General features: G+C 45.2%; 1 protein-coding gene across 7 annotated transcripts in view; it reads right to left on the reverse strand.

Annotated features, from left to right (window-relative positions):
- The window catches only part of unc13bb (unc-13 homolog Bb (C. elegans)), a 100,344-nt gene that overhangs the window by 15,446 nt on the left and 66,705 nt on the right, over positions 1-18,193 (reverse strand). For 4 of the 7 annotated variants that reach the window (XM_031802414.1, XM_031802411.1, XM_031802413.1 and 1 more), the window contains exons 11-26: positions 11,419-11,465; positions 11,206-11,284; positions 10,927-10,932; positions 10,213-10,287; positions 9,866-10,085; positions 9,110-9,337; positions 8,772-8,913; positions 8,210-8,379; positions 5,936-6,051; positions 5,635-5,798; positions 4,695-4,845; positions 4,500-4,568; positions 4,315-4,404; positions 3,985-4,122; positions 2,977-3,107; positions 2,807-2,892 (exon numbers count right to left, since the gene is read on the reverse strand). In XM_031802414.1, coding sequence (XP_031658274.1) covers positions 2,807-2,892; positions 2,977-3,107; positions 3,985-4,122; positions 4,315-4,404; positions 4,500-4,568; positions 4,695-4,845; positions 5,635-5,798; positions 5,936-6,051; positions 8,210-8,379; positions 8,772-8,913; positions 9,110-9,337; positions 9,866-10,085; positions 10,213-10,287; positions 10,927-10,932; positions 11,206-11,284; positions 11,419-11,465 — 1,912 coding nt within the window. The remainder of the gene's footprint in view (positions 1-2,806; positions 2,893-2,976; positions 3,108-3,984; positions 4,123-4,314; positions 4,405-4,499; positions 4,569-4,694; positions 4,846-5,634; positions 5,799-5,935; positions 6,052-8,209; positions 8,380-8,771; positions 8,914-9,109; positions 9,338-9,865; positions 10,086-10,212; positions 10,288-10,926; positions 10,933-11,205; positions 11,285-11,418; positions 11,466-18,193) is intronic. The other 3 variants (XM_020457273.2, XM_031802412.1, XM_031802410.1) reach the window with 1 other exon arrangement.

Genomic DNA, 18,193 nt, shown 5'->3' on the forward strand with positions numbered 1-18,193 from the left:
GTCAGAATAATAGTAGAGAGAATGATTTACTTCAGCTTTTAATTATTTCATCACCTTCCCAGTGGGTCAGAAGTTTACATACACTCAATTAGTATTTGGTACCATTGCCTTTAAATTGTTTAACTTGGTTCAAACAGTTCGGGTTGCCTTCGACAAGCTTCCAACAATAAGTTGGGTGAATTTTGACCCATTCCTCCTGACAGAGCTGGTGTAACAGAGTCAAGTTTGTAGGCCTCCTTGCTCGCACATGCTTTTTCAGTTCTGCCCACAAATTCTCTCTGTGATTGAGGTCAGGGCTTTGTGAGTAGTCTGGCTTTCTTTATGGCGGTTTTGGAGCAGTGGCTTCTTCCTTGCTGAGCTGCCTTTCAGGTTATGTTGATATAGGACTTGTTTTAATGTGGATATAGATACTTTTGTACCGGTTTCCTCCAGCATCTTCACAAGGTCCTTTGCAGAAATTCTGGGATTGATTTGTACCTTTTCGTACATTAATCTCTAGGAGACAGAACGTGTCTCCCTCCTGAGCGGTATGACGGCTACGTGGTTCCATGGTGTTTATACTTGCGTACTATTGTTTGTACAAATGAATGTGGTACCTTCAGGCTTTTGGAAATTGCTCCCAAGGATGAACCAGACTTGTGGAAGTCTACAATAAAAAAAAATCCTGAGGTCTTTGCTGATTTCTGTTGATTTTCCCATGATTTCAAGCAGAGGCAAGGTAGGTCTTGAAATACAGTGGGTTAAAAAAGTATTTAGTCAGCCACCAATTGTGCAAGTTCTCCCACAAACAGATGAGGCCTGTAATTTTCATAATAGGTACACTAACTATGACAGACAAAATGAGAATTAAAAAAATTCAAGAAAATCACATTGTAGGATTTTTAATGAATTTATTTGCAAATTATGGTGGAAAATAAGTATTTGGTCAATAACAAAAGTTTCTCAATACTTTGTTATATACCCTTTGTTGGCAATGACAGAGGTCTAATGTTTTCTGTAAGTCTTCACAAGGTTTCACACTGTTGCTGGTATTCTGGCCCATTCCTCCATGCAGATCTCCTCTAGAGCAGTGATGTTTTGGGGCTGTTGCTGGGCAACACGGACTTTCAACTCCCTCCAAAGATTTTCTATAGGGTTGAGATCTGGAGACTGGCTAGGCCACTCCAGAACCTTGAAATGCATCTTACGAAGCCACTCCTTCGTTGCCCGGGCGGTTGTCATGCTGAAAGACCCAGCCACGTTTAATCTTCAATGCCCTTGCTGATGGAAGGAGGTTTTCACTCAAAATCTCACGATACATGGTACATGGCCCCATTCATCAGACCAGGATCAGTTGTCCTGGTCCCTTTGCAGAAAAACAGCCCCAAAGCATGATGTCTCCACCCCCATTCTTCACAGTAGGTATGGTGTTCTTTGGATGCAACTCAGCATTCTTTGTCCTCCAAACACGACGAGTTGAGTTATTACCAAAAAGTTATATTTTGGTTCCATCTGACCATATGACATTCTCCCAATCTTCTTCTGAATCATCCAAATGCTCTCTAGCAAACTTCAGACGGGCCTGGACATGTACTGGCTTAAGCAGGGGGACACGTCTGGCACTGCAGGATTTGAGTCCCTGGCGGCGTAGTGTGTTACTGATGGTAGGCTTTGTTACTTTGGTCCCAGCTCTCTGCAGGTCATTCACTAGGTGTGGTTCTGGGATTTTTGCTCACCGTTCTTGTGATCATTTTGACCCCACGGGGTGAGATCTTGCGCGGAGACCCAGATCGAGGGAGATTATCAGTGGTCTTGTATGTCTTCAATTGCCTAATAATTGCTCCCACAGTTAATTTCTTCAAACCAAGCTGCTTACCTATTGCAGATTCAGTTTTCCCAGCCTGGTGCAGGTCTACAATTTTCTTTCTGGTGTCCTTTGACAGCTCTTTGGTCTTGGCCACAGTGGAGTTTGGAGTGTGACTGCTTGAGGTTGTGGACAGGTGTCTTTTATACTGATAACAAGTTCAAACAGGTGCCATTAATACAGGTAACGAGTGGAAGACAGAGGAGCCTCTTAAAGAAGAAGTTACAGGTCTGTGAGAGACAGAATTCTTGCTTGTTTGTAGGTGACGAAATACTTATTTTCCCCATAATTTGCAAATAAATTCATAAAAAATCCTACAATGTGATTTTCTGGATTTTTTTTCTCATTTTGTCTGTCATAGTTGAAGTGATGAAAATTACAGGCCTCTCATCTTTTTAAGTGGGAGAACTTGCACAATTGGTGGCTGACTAAATACTTTTTTGCCCCACTGTACATCCAGAGGTACACCTTCATTTGACTCAAATGATGTCAATTAACCTATTAGAAGCTTCTAAAGCCATGACATTTTCTGGAATTTTCCAAGGCACAGTCAACTTTGTGTATGTAAACTTCTGACCCACTAGAATTGTAATCGTGACTTATAAGTGAAATAATCTATCTGTAAACAATTGTTGGAAAAATTACTTGTGTCAGGCACAAAGTAGATGTTCTAACCAACTTGCCAAAACTATAGTTTGTGAACAAGAATTTGGGGAGTGGTTGAAAAACTAGTTTTAATGACTCCAACCTAAGTGTATGTAAACTTCTGACTTCAACTGTATAGTCTGGGGCTCATTCTTTCGCCCTATAGTAACAACTAACACAAACACACTCAGACAAAAGGCCTGGTAGGGCCATTAAGACTGGGAATATGGTATTAGTGGTTGAGGAGCTTGACCCCAAATTAACGCAGACTGGACACGTGTCTGCTCGGCTCCTGATCGGCCATCCGTGGTGACTCACCCTCCATGGCATACTTCATGTCCTGGGAGAACAGCGCCCACATGACTTCAGCACACACCTTCCCCACATTCAGCTCCTGAGGGAACCTGGAGGAGAGATGGTAGAGAGTATCCTTACATACTGGAAATATTACAGGAGTACATAAATTATTAGTGTGTGTGGATACTAACTGGTTGAGCACGGGTGTGTAGGAGTTCCTGTCCTCCTCTATGATGGAGACTATAAGGGTGATCAGTTTGGGCCAGAAGTCCAGGTTCTTGATGCTGGGGCCTTGCTCCTCCAGGGGAAGATCCTCTTTGTGCTGGACCAGAACACAACAACACAACAGGCAAAAATGATATGTTAATTGTATAGATACTCCTCTGAGAAAACCAAACGATCCAAACTTTATGTCTCTATCATAATACGTTCAAATTTTAATGGAGTTTTTACCCTTGTAGGATGGATAAAATTAGGGTGACAAAATAAATGGAGACCAGAGGAAAAAAAGTGGTCATAAATCAGGAAAACAGCATCACGTCAGCTAGGGGATATACTGTGCAAGATTTAAGGTTAACTGACAGGCTCACTGTTGAACTCGCCATCTTTCTTTTCGAATCCGGAGGACATAAAACTATAGAGGTAAGATAAATACTGATTTTGAGACATGACATAGTATTTTAATATACGCTGTTCATGTGAAGTCCCTGTTCTTTTCCCAAAGACTTCTCGCAAAAACAAGCGTATTTCTGTGAAATGTCAACGGAACAAAGGGTACGACAAGCTTTTTATTTATTTTCAAAGCCTTTTGCATTTAATTCAGCTCAATGTCATGCTAATTTGGATTATTGCGACACTCAGTAACAACTTGGAAGACAAAAAGTAAATTCCTCAAAAGTGTCAGCGATAAAGCTGCACCACTCTCAACTGAGCTTGGTGCTCATTATGGGATGTACTAGGTTATTGACATCTGACTTTTTGATATCATGTTAATGATATGGTAGATAAAGACCCCACTGAATGATTCAGAACATGAACAATTATACTTGCCTTGGTAAAATGTATTTTCTAACATAATGAAGTGAAATGTCATCACCAAAGTGCATTTTCAACCACTCTGGGTAGAATATGAATATCCTGCATTAAATCTGTTAGTGTAAATGGCAGTGAGTTGAACTAAGATCGACTGTGTGACTCACTGTGTCCAGCAGCTGGTACTGGCGGCTGTACAGCTCCTGGCAGTTGTTGAAGATGTAGTCGTAGGTGGAGTTGAGGCAGGCCTTAACACAGTCCCTCACCACCTGACTGGCTCTAGGGGGACTCTGCAGTTCCTGGACCTGAACACCAGAGGGAGATGATGAGCGTTACAGAGAACACTTACACAGCACAATAAAGAGTGATATATCGTAATGATTTACAGTCATAGCACCAGTACCCATTGAGAGTAAGAAAAACTAAAACATCAAAGGCAGGAGTAGAGAAAATGTTTCTTCACAGAGAGTCTTTGTAGCCTAGCCCTTTGCCTATACCTTCATCCTGAAGAAGGTGATGCTGGTCAGTAGGTCCACAGTGGACTTCAGGTCCTGGAGACGATCCTTACTGCTGGCAGGAAAGTTGTTCTGAGGGAGAATAATTGGGGACCATTCCATGAGGAAAAACAGAGAGAGGGGGAAGGTGCATATTTAGAGGTCAACGTTAAAACTTCTCAATTTACCCTATATGTGGAGAGGTCAATGCGCAAGGAGTTGTGGAGTTGATCCAATAGCTTGACAAAGCGCTCTTTCTGTTGGAGGGAAGAGAGAATTAAGGTGAAAATCATTCAGAGAAAGACAAGCTGTGGTATATGACAGCTACAAGGTAGATGGTGATATTGGGGTTGGGAGAGAAAGGGGTGTGGGGCCATACGAACCCCGAAGTTGGAGGCGGCGAAGCGGTCAGAGGCGGAGACGTTGGTGGAGGCAGTGGTGTGGGCGTAGAAGGCATTGATGTTGGCAAGCAGGGTGCTCATCACTGCCGGAACGCCAGGACACATGTACTTAGAGGACAGGCAGGCGAAGTGCCTAAACACACCAGGAGAGGGCACTGTCAGGGAGGGCTCAAAGACAGCAGCTCAATGTTGGTTGATTCTATTATTTAAAAGCTTCATTACGTCTCTTGTTCACATACCATAATTATCACAATGTAATGTTCAGGTCGAAATGCTAAGGACATGTTTATGTAATTTGACCCAATTTATACCATAGACATCTTTCATTATTGGGCAAAATAATATACAATAGCAGTGGATTTCAGGGACGTAATAGGATTTACACCACACTGCACAAGAGCAGGCCTATGTTTAGCTAGCTAGCACTCTCTCTGGGGTCAGGTTCTCACCCAATGATCCCTCACTATGTGGGATGGCTGTCTCATTTCTCCCATCAGGCCCCTGCCCCATTACGTCTGAGGGATGGCCACCTGAGTGTGCTTTGTGTAAATGATGGAGCCAGTTAACAGGCATCTGCACAAAAAATGGCACCTCATGGAGACAAAGCCATTCTTAGACCATTTATAATTGACTTTCCTTCATTTGGGGCCACCAGGAAATGACAACAGCACCAAATGGCTATTTCATATTAGAGAAAAGGGGGCGGAGAGGGGAGAAGGACAGAGAGTGAGACGGAGTGAGCACAAGAGAGAGAAGATAAATAACAGAGATAAGAGACGAGAGAGTGAGAGAATAAGAGAAAGAGAAGAAACAGAACGAGAGAAGAGGGAACAAGAGAAAGAGAGCGAACAAAAGAGAGATTGAACAGAGCGTGTGATAGCAAGAGAAAGTTAGAGTAGGTTGTCAGATTCCTCTGACTCACGTCATTGCCTGGTAGATTGACTCGATCCCGTATCGCATGGCAAACTCGTCCACTATCTCCTGGGCCACCTCGTCAAAGTACACCTTCCAGGCATCGTCTCCTTTGGCATCTGGGATCCTCACCACCCCCTGGCCCAGAACGTCCGTTGAGTGGTGGAAGAGGTTCTGGAAGGCAGACAGCCACAATGTCCGTGTAATACAGAGACCCACAAGAAGCTGTGTTTCAGAGCTGGTTTAGGACTAGTTTCAATTATGGTTTCTGCAGTAATCTTACGAACAAAGAGATGTACTGAGTGTTGTACCTCGTGTAGACAGGTGTACTGGACGTGATAGGGAGCCACTTTCTCCTCTCCCTTGATCTCCACACTTATGTGGAGACGAATAGCGCCGGACACGGCCGACTTGTCGGTCCTCTTCTCTGTAACAATAGACACACACAAGTCAGTGAGTCAAATAATATAATCTAGATCTGTCACATTGAGCAGGTCTGCTAATCAAATGGCAATTACAGACTATTACTATCAATGGGTCTACAGTGGCTCCGCTACAAGGCCATTCAGTGGGTGATATACTACTAGCATTACTACAGTTTGTACTGAGGACAAGGGCTCGGGGTTGTATGGATTTGTCCTTGTTCTTCCGGCTGAGGACACTTCAGCTGGTCTTATTCTGGAAGTGGCGTGTTCGGCAGCTCATCCCCGGCTATTTCCCCTGACAGCCACATTATCAGGGTAATTCGTACGTGTCGTCTAAGCGGCCGCGATACGACTGGAGTGTGCTACATATTAATCAAGGAGGAGATCTCCCCTAAGAGGATGGAGGAGATGAAAGAGAGAGTGGCTTTGCGTATGATTTCACAGCTCTTTTAGTGTTGTATCGAACACAGTCAATGAGTAACATCAGCTAAATGTATATTTCACAGTCTAGGGAAAGTGTACAGACGTTTCCCCTTGTCATAGAGCGAACACACTAAGCAACCACTTTAGCATTCAAGAAGTGCTGTTCCTTTGAAAGGCCTTTTCAGTATCATGGTGGAGTCGTTTTCAAAAAGTCATGATTAAACAGGCAAAGAAAGAGGCCTGCAGCTTCAGAATGGCACAGTTAATCACATACCCAATGCACGCAAACAAACACACCACATCAGTAACTCATGCTGGGTCTCTCATCTGCAGGGATAGGAAGTCCATGACAGACAGTGAGGCATCCCTAAAAAGGTTGACTATCATTAAGAGGAGGAAGAAAAAGGAAAGCCAAGGGCGATGAAACAATTCACTTTTGGAAAGTGTTTAAAGCTAGAAGAACATTGAAGAGCTTTTTCAACACCCCACCCTCCTCCTGAGTCCCTAACCAGCCCATTCCAAAAGGGAGAGTGTAAAAGCTAGAAAACAGAGGAAGAAAGAAGCCGTGTGGACAAAGGAAGACAGAAAGGGGCAGGAGAGGAAGCACAAGTGAGAGTAAGCCCAGGGGAAAGTAAAGACCATGGTGGTGACAGCCAATGTTTTCATCCAGGGCAAGTAGGAGCCTTAGGGCCACTCCTCGCCTGTGCAATTGGGCAAGACAAATGGTATTGCTGGCCAAGGGAGACGTGGGTAATGAGGTACAAGCACAACACAGACTGGACTAGAGAAGAGGGCTACAATGTAGATCAGAGCTGGTGACATATGAGAGGCAGATACACTAGGGTGCCAACTAACCCACTGTGTTACAGTAAGAGGTCTTGGGTGTTGCGGGAGCTAGCACATAAGGATTTCACTGCACATTTCTTGAATGCTGTCAACTGTGTATGTAACAAATACATTTTGATTCAATGTTTATTTTCTTAGACTTTCAACCCATCATGAACTAACCCTGGGACAGACAGTCCATTAAGACAAAGCACTGTGTAGCAACTAACAATCTGTTGGTTGAAAGGGTTCATTTCAGCCCTCCTATAGAGTATAATAATAATAATAGAGTATAATTCAAAACGGAAAAGGAGGGAATTGGCAGATGCAATGAGGACGCTAACAGAATATGCCTTTGGCATAACGTAGAAGAGTAGATGTATGAGTGATAGGGATTAGAGCAGTACATATCTGGAAAACGGAGGATTCCAGAATAAAAGAAGCATGAACAAAACAAACAACCTTCACCCTTTTGATCATCTGAAACGGCTGGATACAAGCACTTCTACGCTGAGACCCGCGTACACACACTAAAAATAGAGCCTCTTGGACACAATGAGGAGGGAGCACAGGGGCATGTGAGGACTGAGGAGAGGCTGTGAAAGGGGGAGGGGCCCTGTATCCTGGACACTTTCCAACGGCTCAGAGTTGGCCTGGTATGGACAGTTTCATGGCTTCACTCCAGAGAACACATTAACATTAGTGGCTTCACACAGGCCCTGTGTGAAGCCACTACTATTTCTCAGGGCTGCGATGCAGTGGTATGTCCTCCTTTGACGCAGTCATTCTTACCATTCTGATCCCTTTGACTAATCTGTACATGCACTTAACATAACGATGGGTCTCGAACACAGGCAGCCACCTTCGTCTCACATACAGTCGACAGTATACTGCAGGATAGCGAGGACGTACCCAGGTTATACCAGACGTCCATCTCTCCGCTGAGCGTGCGGACCTCGATGATGCTCTGACCCAGGAAGTCGTCGGACTCTCTCTTCAGACGCTGCTTCACCCGGGACTTGATGTCATCGTCCTCGTCCCACACACGCACCTTGATGCGGTCCGACGAGTTATGACACTCGCTGGGGGAGAAAATGAGTAAGGTAGCGTTAACATGAAGATTTCATACCAAGAACAGATATGCATGGTAACTACATTGCGTGGATGCTAACATTGCAGCTCATTCTAAGGTAGTAGAACTGAACTAGGTGTGGCCTGACATAATATAAAGGGAAGAGTTGATTACACGTGTGTGCACCACTAACATGAATAAATTAGTGTCTCCCATTGTCAAATGGCTCCAGACAGCGTGTGATATTTTGGAAGTGGGTTAAACATGACCACATACTTCCTTTGGGTGAGGACATTTAGACTGCCTGAGGCTTGAAGTCTTGGCCTGCTTACACATTATAGGAACACGCGCTCTCGCAGGGTAATACTACTGACTACATGTGCAGGGCCAAGTCAGACTCACAAGTGGAACTTCTCCTCCCAGACAGGGTTGAGGTTGCCGTAGATGGTTTTGGTCCTCTTCTTGGTCTTGCCCACCTGGACCGTGACGTAGGGGTCGCTGGAACCCGTCTTGTCTTTGGCCTGCAGTCCCTGGGCACACAGCACTGCAGACAGACATATGAACAGTGAGACAGGGAAGCATCATACCACAGGTGGACAGACAGGATGACACAGAGTCATTTGAAATCAATAAAGAGACAGACATAGTCAGATGGGGAGAGAAGACTAGTTACAGTACAATAGAACAGTTCATGGAACGTGACCACTGGTGCAATACCATTACTCCCTCTGTTGGTGTACCTGTGATGGTGATCTTGGCCGACCACTTGGAGGTTCCGTCCAGTACACTCTGTTTGATGGTCTTCATCTGCTGAGCGTGGATCGCCTTGCTGACGACAAAGACATCCCGGATCACGTCAAAGATCTCCGGCTTGTTCCTCTCCCTGATCTTCATGCGGTCCTTCATGGCCATGATGATGTTCTGGGTACGATCCTCAGCCCCATGCTTGGAGCTCTTCTCCGCAGCACCTAGAACATCAGAAACCACCCAAAAACAGTACATGGAATAGGAGTCTCTTTGTGGCACCATAATGTGAAGGTTGTGATGTAAATATTCGTATATATCTACCCAGTTGTTAAAAGCTATTTATTTGACCATCCGAGTCATCAGAATGAAAAAGGACTTGGATGTATAATTATGTCTTCAGTGCAACATCAGTCATAACCAACAGAGTACACCATATAATTCCACTGTACTTTACATATCACTGACAGCTGTATTCTGGGATGGTGAGGAGGTAGGAGTAAATCAACAGGAAAGTTCGAGCCACCAATTCGGTTGACAAAGTCTGGAAAAGTGTCGACCCAGCCAAATGAGAGAAGAGAAATGATAAAACACAAATCTATTGCAAAATGCATATCTATGTCTCATACACTGTCAATCGTGTGACTGGCTTTTCAATGCATCAGATCGCTCAGTTTAGCAATAGGGCTGCGTCGTCGCAGAAGGATCCGAAACATACTTTGTCTGTCTAGCTTCAGATGTGCTGTACTTACGCTGCAGGCAGTCAGCATTCAGCAATTCCTGGCACTTCTCGTGACACTTAACCCCGCACTCGGAGCACCTCATGCCCTGGCGGGCAATGCCCCACAGCAGCCCCTCACACTCGTAGCAGTAGGTGGGCGTGGTGGCCGTCCACACCTCAAAGTTATGGGGCGTGGTGCAGGAGATGGGGTAGATCAGAGCCTGAAGAGTCTTCTTATAAACGTGGTTCTTCTACAGAGGGGAAGGAGAGAGGATACTGAGATATTACTTATTCCTATGATATTGGTCCTCTCAGGTGAGTTTTGAACAGAGTCTTGATTAATTCAGTAGAGTAATATGCATCCCATGATGTACTCACCAGCTCCTCGTCTTTGACGGAGGAGCGCGCGGCCATGGAAGAGGTGATTCCAGCCTTTCTAGCCTGGACCAGTGACTGTGGACGACAGGTGAAAATCATGTTAGTTGCCATGTTAAAACAACTAAACCCAAACAGTGATCACAAAGATTGGTGGAGTACTGTAAGTGTTCTGTGAACCTTTACCCAGTGAGTGTACTACCCAAGTGAGTAGAACAAGGCCCATAGAGTTAACACCAGACCGGGTGAAGGAAGGAACTAATGTAAAGATTGTTACAACACAGGTCATGTAAGGTGATAACATGGGAGGAACTAAACCATCACTGACCAGTCAAGACGTTTGTGTGTGTTTTTGTGTGTGTGTGTGTGACCAATGGAGGATTCAGTTAATGCCAGTAGTGATGGTCTGTACATGGCTCAGCATGTAAGGGTGGAGAATACAACCCAACAGAACAAATCAATCTATCATATGAATGAATTAAGGGGAGAGGTAGAATACGAGGAAGGGAATATTGTTTTAAATGGTTATATCAAGTAGGAAAACTATAGTGCAGTTGCACGGTGACATTTGGTTACTCACGTGCAGCATGAAACCCCTGTTACACATTATTTGCAGAACAGTTGCATGGTGTACAATCTCATGTCCTACTTGATATACAGTATACTAAAAACAATTCTGACTAAAAGGAAAGGAGCAATTGTGGTTTTTCCACTTACCATAGCCTGACCAAGGAGAGTGATTGCATTCAAGAGAATTGTGGGGAATAATTAGAGAGAATGTAACACTGGTTTGACATGTGCCTCACTGGGTGATAGCTCTGTGATTCCTTATGATGATATCACTTTCTTTCAAGCAAATGCTGAAATGATCAATTTAATCCTTAATTATGAAGATGCTTCTCTTGTTCTGGTATTACAGGATAGAACAACATGTACTGACAGACAGGACAGAAAGTGTGATTTGAAGCATTGAGACGGATGGGAAGCAACACCTACCACATCGCTGACCAGAGGTATAGGCTTCCTCTTACGAAGGTCTGGCATGCTGTCAATCCCAAACAAACCACTTCCACCGCTATGGACACGGAACAGAATGATACGCTCGTACAGAATACAAAACACATGCATCAGCTTTTCCAGCACATTAAAAAGGTATGTGAAATATAAATCAACATTGACAGAAATTATTTGGGTATCATCATGATTTACCCTGGTTTGATCCAAGCTTGTCTGGAGTTGTGTCCATCATCTCGTCCCTGCAGGATTTAACACACATTCGTTTTTCAGAGTCAGTAATTAGACCACAGTAATATACTTAATCTTATATGTTAAAAAATGTACACAGAGGTTAGTGAGAATGGAAAGAGACAGAGCAGGTTGAGTTTCACCTCTTGGATGGTACATGCAGAACAAAACCATTTCAGAACAGCATTTTAAGTAATGTCTCGAGACAAGGAGAGGATTACATTTGATCCATACATGGCATCTAATGATTGTTGCCAAACTGAAAAGCCTAAAATAGATCAAATTCAACAACCAAAATGATCATTGTTTATATATACAGTACTAGTCAAAAGTTGACACACCTACTCATTCAACAGATTCTTTATTTTTACTATTCTCTACATTGTAGAATAATAGTGAAGACATGAAAACGATGAAATAACACATATGGAATCATGTAGCAACCAAACAAACAGTGTTAAACATATCAAAATATAATTTATATTTGAGATTCGTCAAAGTAGCCACTCATTGCCTTGATGACAGCTTTACACACTCTTGGCATTCTCTCAACCAAGCTTCACCTGGAATGCTTTTCCAACAGTCTTCCATTGGTGTTATTTCATAGTTTGTCTTCACTATTCTACAGAAAATAGTAAAAATAAAGAAAAACCCTTGAATGAGTAGGTGTTCTAAAACTTTTGACCGGTATATGTGTTTATCTCAATAGCAAGAGGGAGGTGCATGTCAAATCAGATGTGGGAAGGAGATGAGGAACACTGAGCAGTTTGCTGTCCCACATCACTACAATGTACAGATGCAGATAAAGCAAGGCACAACTTGTTTTTGTTGCGCAGTTCAGAGTACAACAGAGAAAACTTTGGTGGGGAAGTACATTGGATAATTATTTTGGAGTTTTACAATAACTATAAATGTTTTCTCTCTTCTTCTGAGGTAAAGTGTTTCATCAGCGCCAGTGCTCCTCTTCCACTCAGATTAATGGGGCTACAGTTAGGTAGCTGGACCCCTCTGGGGCTCTCCTCTCCCAGTACTAGGAGGTTCTGACAGCGTTTGAAACAGTTCTGAGGGAACCAGGTAGATTCAGATGTTGTATGTAAACACTGAAGCCGGTGCGAGAATATGGCTTCTCCAAAAACAACTTCACCACAGTGTTTTCTATTGGTCTGATCCTGCCAAGAACATAACTATTTTACTCTATTCAGGTTTACAGAAATAATAGGAGCTTTTAATTCGATCAAGACATAATTCTATATCCATTTGAAAATGCATTCATTAGGTGCAAACCTCAAAAATAAATCCCAAGCAAAGAGTTAAACACCTCAGTTCAAGGTATGACAAACAAAAAAAGGGACCATGCTTGGCTCCGTGCATACGATATAAAAACACCCAACGGCAAACACAACAGTCGCACCAAAACTCAAACTATATCTGTGTAAATGAAAACAAAACATAACTGAAAAGGGAGCTCATTTGAAATTCATGAGAGTAACCTGGTCATCTTCTCTGCTGCCATCTGGAAGCAAAAAAAGACAACATTAGGGTTCATGTATATAAATAGCTAAGAAGATCATAAATAACCAGGGCAACTATACTACCAATCAAGTGACAATTTTCAATCCAAGTTGTCAGGATCAATCATATCTTATACTGCTACATTAATAGTTATAAATTATGGGCTAAATGTGTCATTTCCATCTAATGAAGACAGAGAAAAGCAGTCAGAGTTTAGGTACATAGGGAATATGAGTGTTAGATGACTTTTTTTTTTGTTGCTGTACCTGCAAATAATGTAGCACACGAAAGGAGATCTACCTGGATTGAACTCCTCCTCAGAGAACATGGACTGGGATCCTTGGGAAGTTTTGGAAAGTTTACGTCTCTGTCTTTTTTCTTTCAGGATGCGCTGCAGATTAGCAAGGCGTTCCTTCTTAGGGCTAACAACATCCTGTTCTCTAAACTCATCCTGATCAGCGCCATCGTGGTCTTCTCCTATTGGACTTAACCCTGTTGGACTTAACCCTATCCCCTCTGGGCTGATGTTAAAATCTGCTGAACTCTTCCCAGCCCTTCCTGGAGGACTGTGGTCTGGTGTTAGCTCTGGGTTGGACAGTTCTCCATCAGTCTGATACTCTCCTTGGCTCTCTAAATGCTCCATGGAGTGATACTCGGTAGGGGTGCAGGGGGAGTGAGTCCTTTCATTTGGGGATGCTTGTAGGGAGCAAGGCAGGTTCTCTTGGGCTGGGCTGCAGTCCACATAGATTGAGGCCTCGCTATATTCTTCCAGAGGAGACGCAGAGCGAACGTGATCAGTTGGCATAGTGATCGCTCCCTCCGGGGGTTCAGGGGAGCAGGTTCTGACAGGAGAGGAAGCTGCTTCTGACTCACTGTCATCGTTGCCAGGCTCCGGGCTCGAACCCTCCAGCTTCCTCAGAGCCCCTTTCAAAGCAGACCTAAAGGTGAGCACAGCCTTCCCAATGTTTTTCACATCAAATCCCACATTGAGGAGCTGGGTGTTCTCAGGCTCAGGGCTAGGCAGGTCCCCCGACACCCACCCTCCTGCATCGTCTCTTGGGACACACTTTTCAGTCCACTCCCTGTCCAGGCTCTCAACGGATCCCACATCCAGGGTGTCAGCGGAGGACGTATAGCGGTCATAGGGGGAGTGCAGCTCCAGGTAGCCATCATCACAGTCTGTGAGCAGTACAGTGGAGCAACTCATGCTCCTGGACGGCCCACAGCTCCCCACATCAGCATAGGCGTCCATTGTGTGGTAGCCGGAGCTCCGAGAGTATGGGCAGTTGGCTGAACAGTCACACACTAGGTGTCCATTGCTGCCCTGCTGCCTGGGGTGCCGCCAGTCCACCACACTGGACGAGCTGGAGGGAGAGTTCTTATGGATGCCGAACAGCAGGGACAGGTGCTCTGAGCTGCTGTGGGAGGACTGGCCTGGGGTGCTGCTGGTCTCTCCTGTGGTGTACCTGTCCCAGGCACCTGGCCCTGCACAGTGGTCCTCCACCTCCTCCCCACTGTTCTGACAGGAGTAGATGTCTTCTTCGCTCCAACCGTTCTCCTCGCTCCAGCCCCCATCTCCGCTCACACTGTGCTGCATGCCTGCCGAGGCCCAGCCACTCTGCCATAGCCTGGCCTTAACTGAGCGGTACCTGGCATCCCGGTCCAGAGTGTTGGAGCTGTGACATGACGACAGGGTGCTGGTGCTGGGGCAGTCATGGGCATACCCTTGGTCCAGGTAGGAGAGGCTGGCTTGACTGGGCCCTGGTCGTGAAGAGGACACTTCTGAGCTGTGGTCGGAATTCTCCTGGTCAGCTGGTTCGGGTTGGCAAGGAGCTAACCTTTCTCTCCATGTTTTAGGTGACTCCTGGGGTGGCACCATCATCATCTTCACTGGGTCTTTGTCCCAAGACCCCTGCAGGCACTCCAGTAAAGGACTGGTGGCCCTCCTGTGGAAGGCTGTGACAACATTCTGACTGCCCGGGCTGCCACTAGGCCTCTGAGGGGTCTGGGGTCCTGGTGCTGAGGCTCCAGAGGAGTAGAGCTCCCCTATCTCATTCAGCACTGCATCCACACAGCAGGAGACCTCGTCCACTGAGCCTCTCACAGAGGTCAGGTACTGCCGCAGGTCTGCGATCTCCTCCTGAATCTTGTTGATACCTCTCAGCTCTTTCAATATGTGTTCGACGATGTCACTGGAGCATTTCTCTCCCTCATCTTCCTCCTCTTCACTAGGAGAAGGCCTGTGTGTGTCCTCCACAACCACGATCCCATCCTGACATTCAGCGCTGCTGTTCTCTCCAGAGGGAGTGATGGGTAGGCTAGCGGTGGGGTCGTTGGTACTTACAGTACCGGGGGCATTGATGAAGCCCTCTTTGTTCAGCGTCATATTCCCAGCCACAGGTGGGTTTAGAGTCCCTGTGTGACTTCGGCCATTGGGCAGGGAGGAGTGGAGTCCAGTGAACTCCCCACTGGAGGGATCTCTCTTCAGGCCACATATAAATATGTCCTGCTCCACAGGGGAGAGCAGATGATGGGGCTGGTGGATGGAGGGCTCCCCCGGCCCTGCCGGGCCCTGCAGGAACTTCTGGAACTTCCTCCGCAGGCTCCGGCCCACCTTGGGGCTCTGAGTGCTCTTCTTACCCCCCAGCTCCCTCCTCTTGGACCACTTGTGTGGACTCTGAGGTGCCTCTACACCGCTGTATTCATCTGGTCCACTGAGGCCCTTCTCGTGGCCCCTAGAGAACATCCCTGAGGACTGTCTGGGGGCCTGGCTTCCTGGTCTTCGTCCTCAGGGACCAACCAGCACCCTGGGCCTCAGTTCTTTGTGTGACCACACAACATTCTGATGATGTAGAAGAGACTGATCTGCTCACAGAGCCTTGTCCATGACTGGCAAGGCAGAGAAGACAGAGACATGAGAGAAATACATACGCAAAGATTTGTTTTAAGTTTGCAATGTTTGTTTCCTATCAACATGAACCTTCCCTTATGCATGCGTACAAGCCATTTCATCCTTTACATTTCAGTCATTGGCATACAGTACACAAATCCCTCAGAGAATCAATACACATTTTTATAATTCCACCTTCATTTTGAGACCTTGCCAGTATACACATTTTTCAGTCCAACAGACCAGAAAGCAGAGAGAGAAAAACACCAAATTCCTGCTGCTATATAATGGCCGCTATATAATGTCTGGTGATATCATTAAAAAAACAAATTAAATAAGTTGTGCTATAGCCAAGATAAGATAAGTAAAATTGCAATGGATGACTGGATGAGTTATTTGAGCAGTCAGTTTCTATATGGTTTGCAAACAACGCACATAAGAATTTAGCTAGCTCATGCCAATGCACTCCTATTTACACTGCCGGCAGAAATCATACAAAACACACAGACAAAATGCAGACACTCAGGCATGGGAGAGTGGGAGTAGAGGGCATTCATCTCTGCAACGCCAGAGAGATAGATTATTGTGGAGCGTGGAATTGTGATAAAAATCCCACATTGATATTGGGGGTCATTGTGAGTCAAACCAATGCTCTGTACATCAGTGGGTTGGCCACTCACCCCCTCTCTTCAGTCACGGAGAAGGAAGGAGCAGGGAAATGATCGGACACCGTACAGCTGGTATAAACTCTATAATTAGGACATGATCAGAAGACAGCCTGGTAATTAGTTGACGGCTCAATTCTCTCCTCTGAGTCAGGGTATTTTTTGTGCACATACCAGCTGCAGTAGAGATGCACTATATATACAAAAGTATGTGGACGTCCCTTCAGATTAGTGGATTCGGCTATTTCTGACAGGTGTATAAAATCAAGCACACAGCCATGCAATCTCCAAAGACAAACATTGGCAGTAGAATTTCCTTACTGAAGGGCTCAGTGACTTTCAAAGTGGCACCGTCATAGGATGCCACCTTTCCAACAAGTCAGTTCTTCACATTCCTGCCCTGCTAGAACTGCTCCGGTCAACTTTAAGTGCTGTTCTTGTGAAGGGGAAACGTCTAGGAGCAACAACGGCTCAGCCGCAAAGTGGTAGGCCATACAAGCTCACAGAACGGGACCACCGAGGGCTGAAACACGTAACTCGTAAAAATCGCCTGTCCTCAGATGCAACACTCAGAGTTCCAAACGGCTTCTGAAAGCAACGTCAGCACTAGAATGTTTGTCCGTAGCTTCATGAAATGGGTTTCCATGGCCGAGCAGCCGCACACAAGCTTAAGATCACCATGCGCAATGCCAAGCGCCATTGAACTCGAACAGTGGAAACGCGTTCTCTGGAGTGATGACTCAAGCTTCACCATCTGGCAGTCAGATGGATGAATCTGGGTTTGGCGGCTGCCAGGAGAATGCTAACCGCCCGATGCATGTAAAGTTTGGTGGAGGAGGAATAATGGTCTGGGGCTGTTACTAATACAATTGCTCAGAGAAACATATTTTGTTTAAAGGTGCAAAATATAGAAATCGAACTGCCATTTCCTTGTCAGTTTGTGACAAAACAAGCAATGGACAGTGTAGATAATCATTGTACCATCTAAACCGCTGTGAAATACAGTATCTTGTCATTAAATCCATTTTTTTTTTCTGCAGTTTGAAGCTGGTGTACAAAACCGAAAGCAAAAGACACAAAACAAAACTTGAAACCCGGGAAGCATAGAAATAGAGCACATAGAACAGATTCTTAGAGGGTGCCAATAATTATGAACCTGGATGTACATGGAAATCCACAAATGTACTCTATAGTGAGGCAATAAGTAAATATGCACTTACGCAACAGCGAACTAACATTTAAGGATTCATTGCTTGTTCATCTACCCAGTGTCTCCTGACCCCTCCTGCCTCAGCCTCCAGTATTTATGCTGCAGTAGTTTGTGACGGGGGGCTAGGGTCAGTTTGTTATATCTGGAGTTCTTCTCCTGTCCTATCCGGTGTCCTGTGCGAATTTAAGCATGCCCTCTCTAATTCTCTCTCTCGGAGGACCTGAGCCCTAGGACCATGCCTCAGGACTACCTGACATGATGACTCCTTGCTGTCCCCAGTCCACCTGGCCGTGCTGCTGCTCCAGTTTCAACTGTTCTGCCTGTGATTATTATTATTTGACCATGCTGGTCATTTATGAACATTTGAACATCTTGGCCATGTTCTGTTATAATCTCCACACGGCACAGCCAGAGGAGGACTGGCCACCCCACATAGCCTGGTTCCTCTCTAGGTTTCTTCCT

Source organism: Oncorhynchus kisutch, linkage group LG23 (assembly GCF_002021735.2).
Source record: "Oncorhynchus kisutch isolate 150728-3 linkage group LG23, Okis_V2, whole genome shotgun sequence".
Lineage (NCBI taxonomy): Eukaryota > Metazoa > Chordata > Actinopteri > Salmoniformes > Salmonidae > Oncorhynchus > Oncorhynchus kisutch.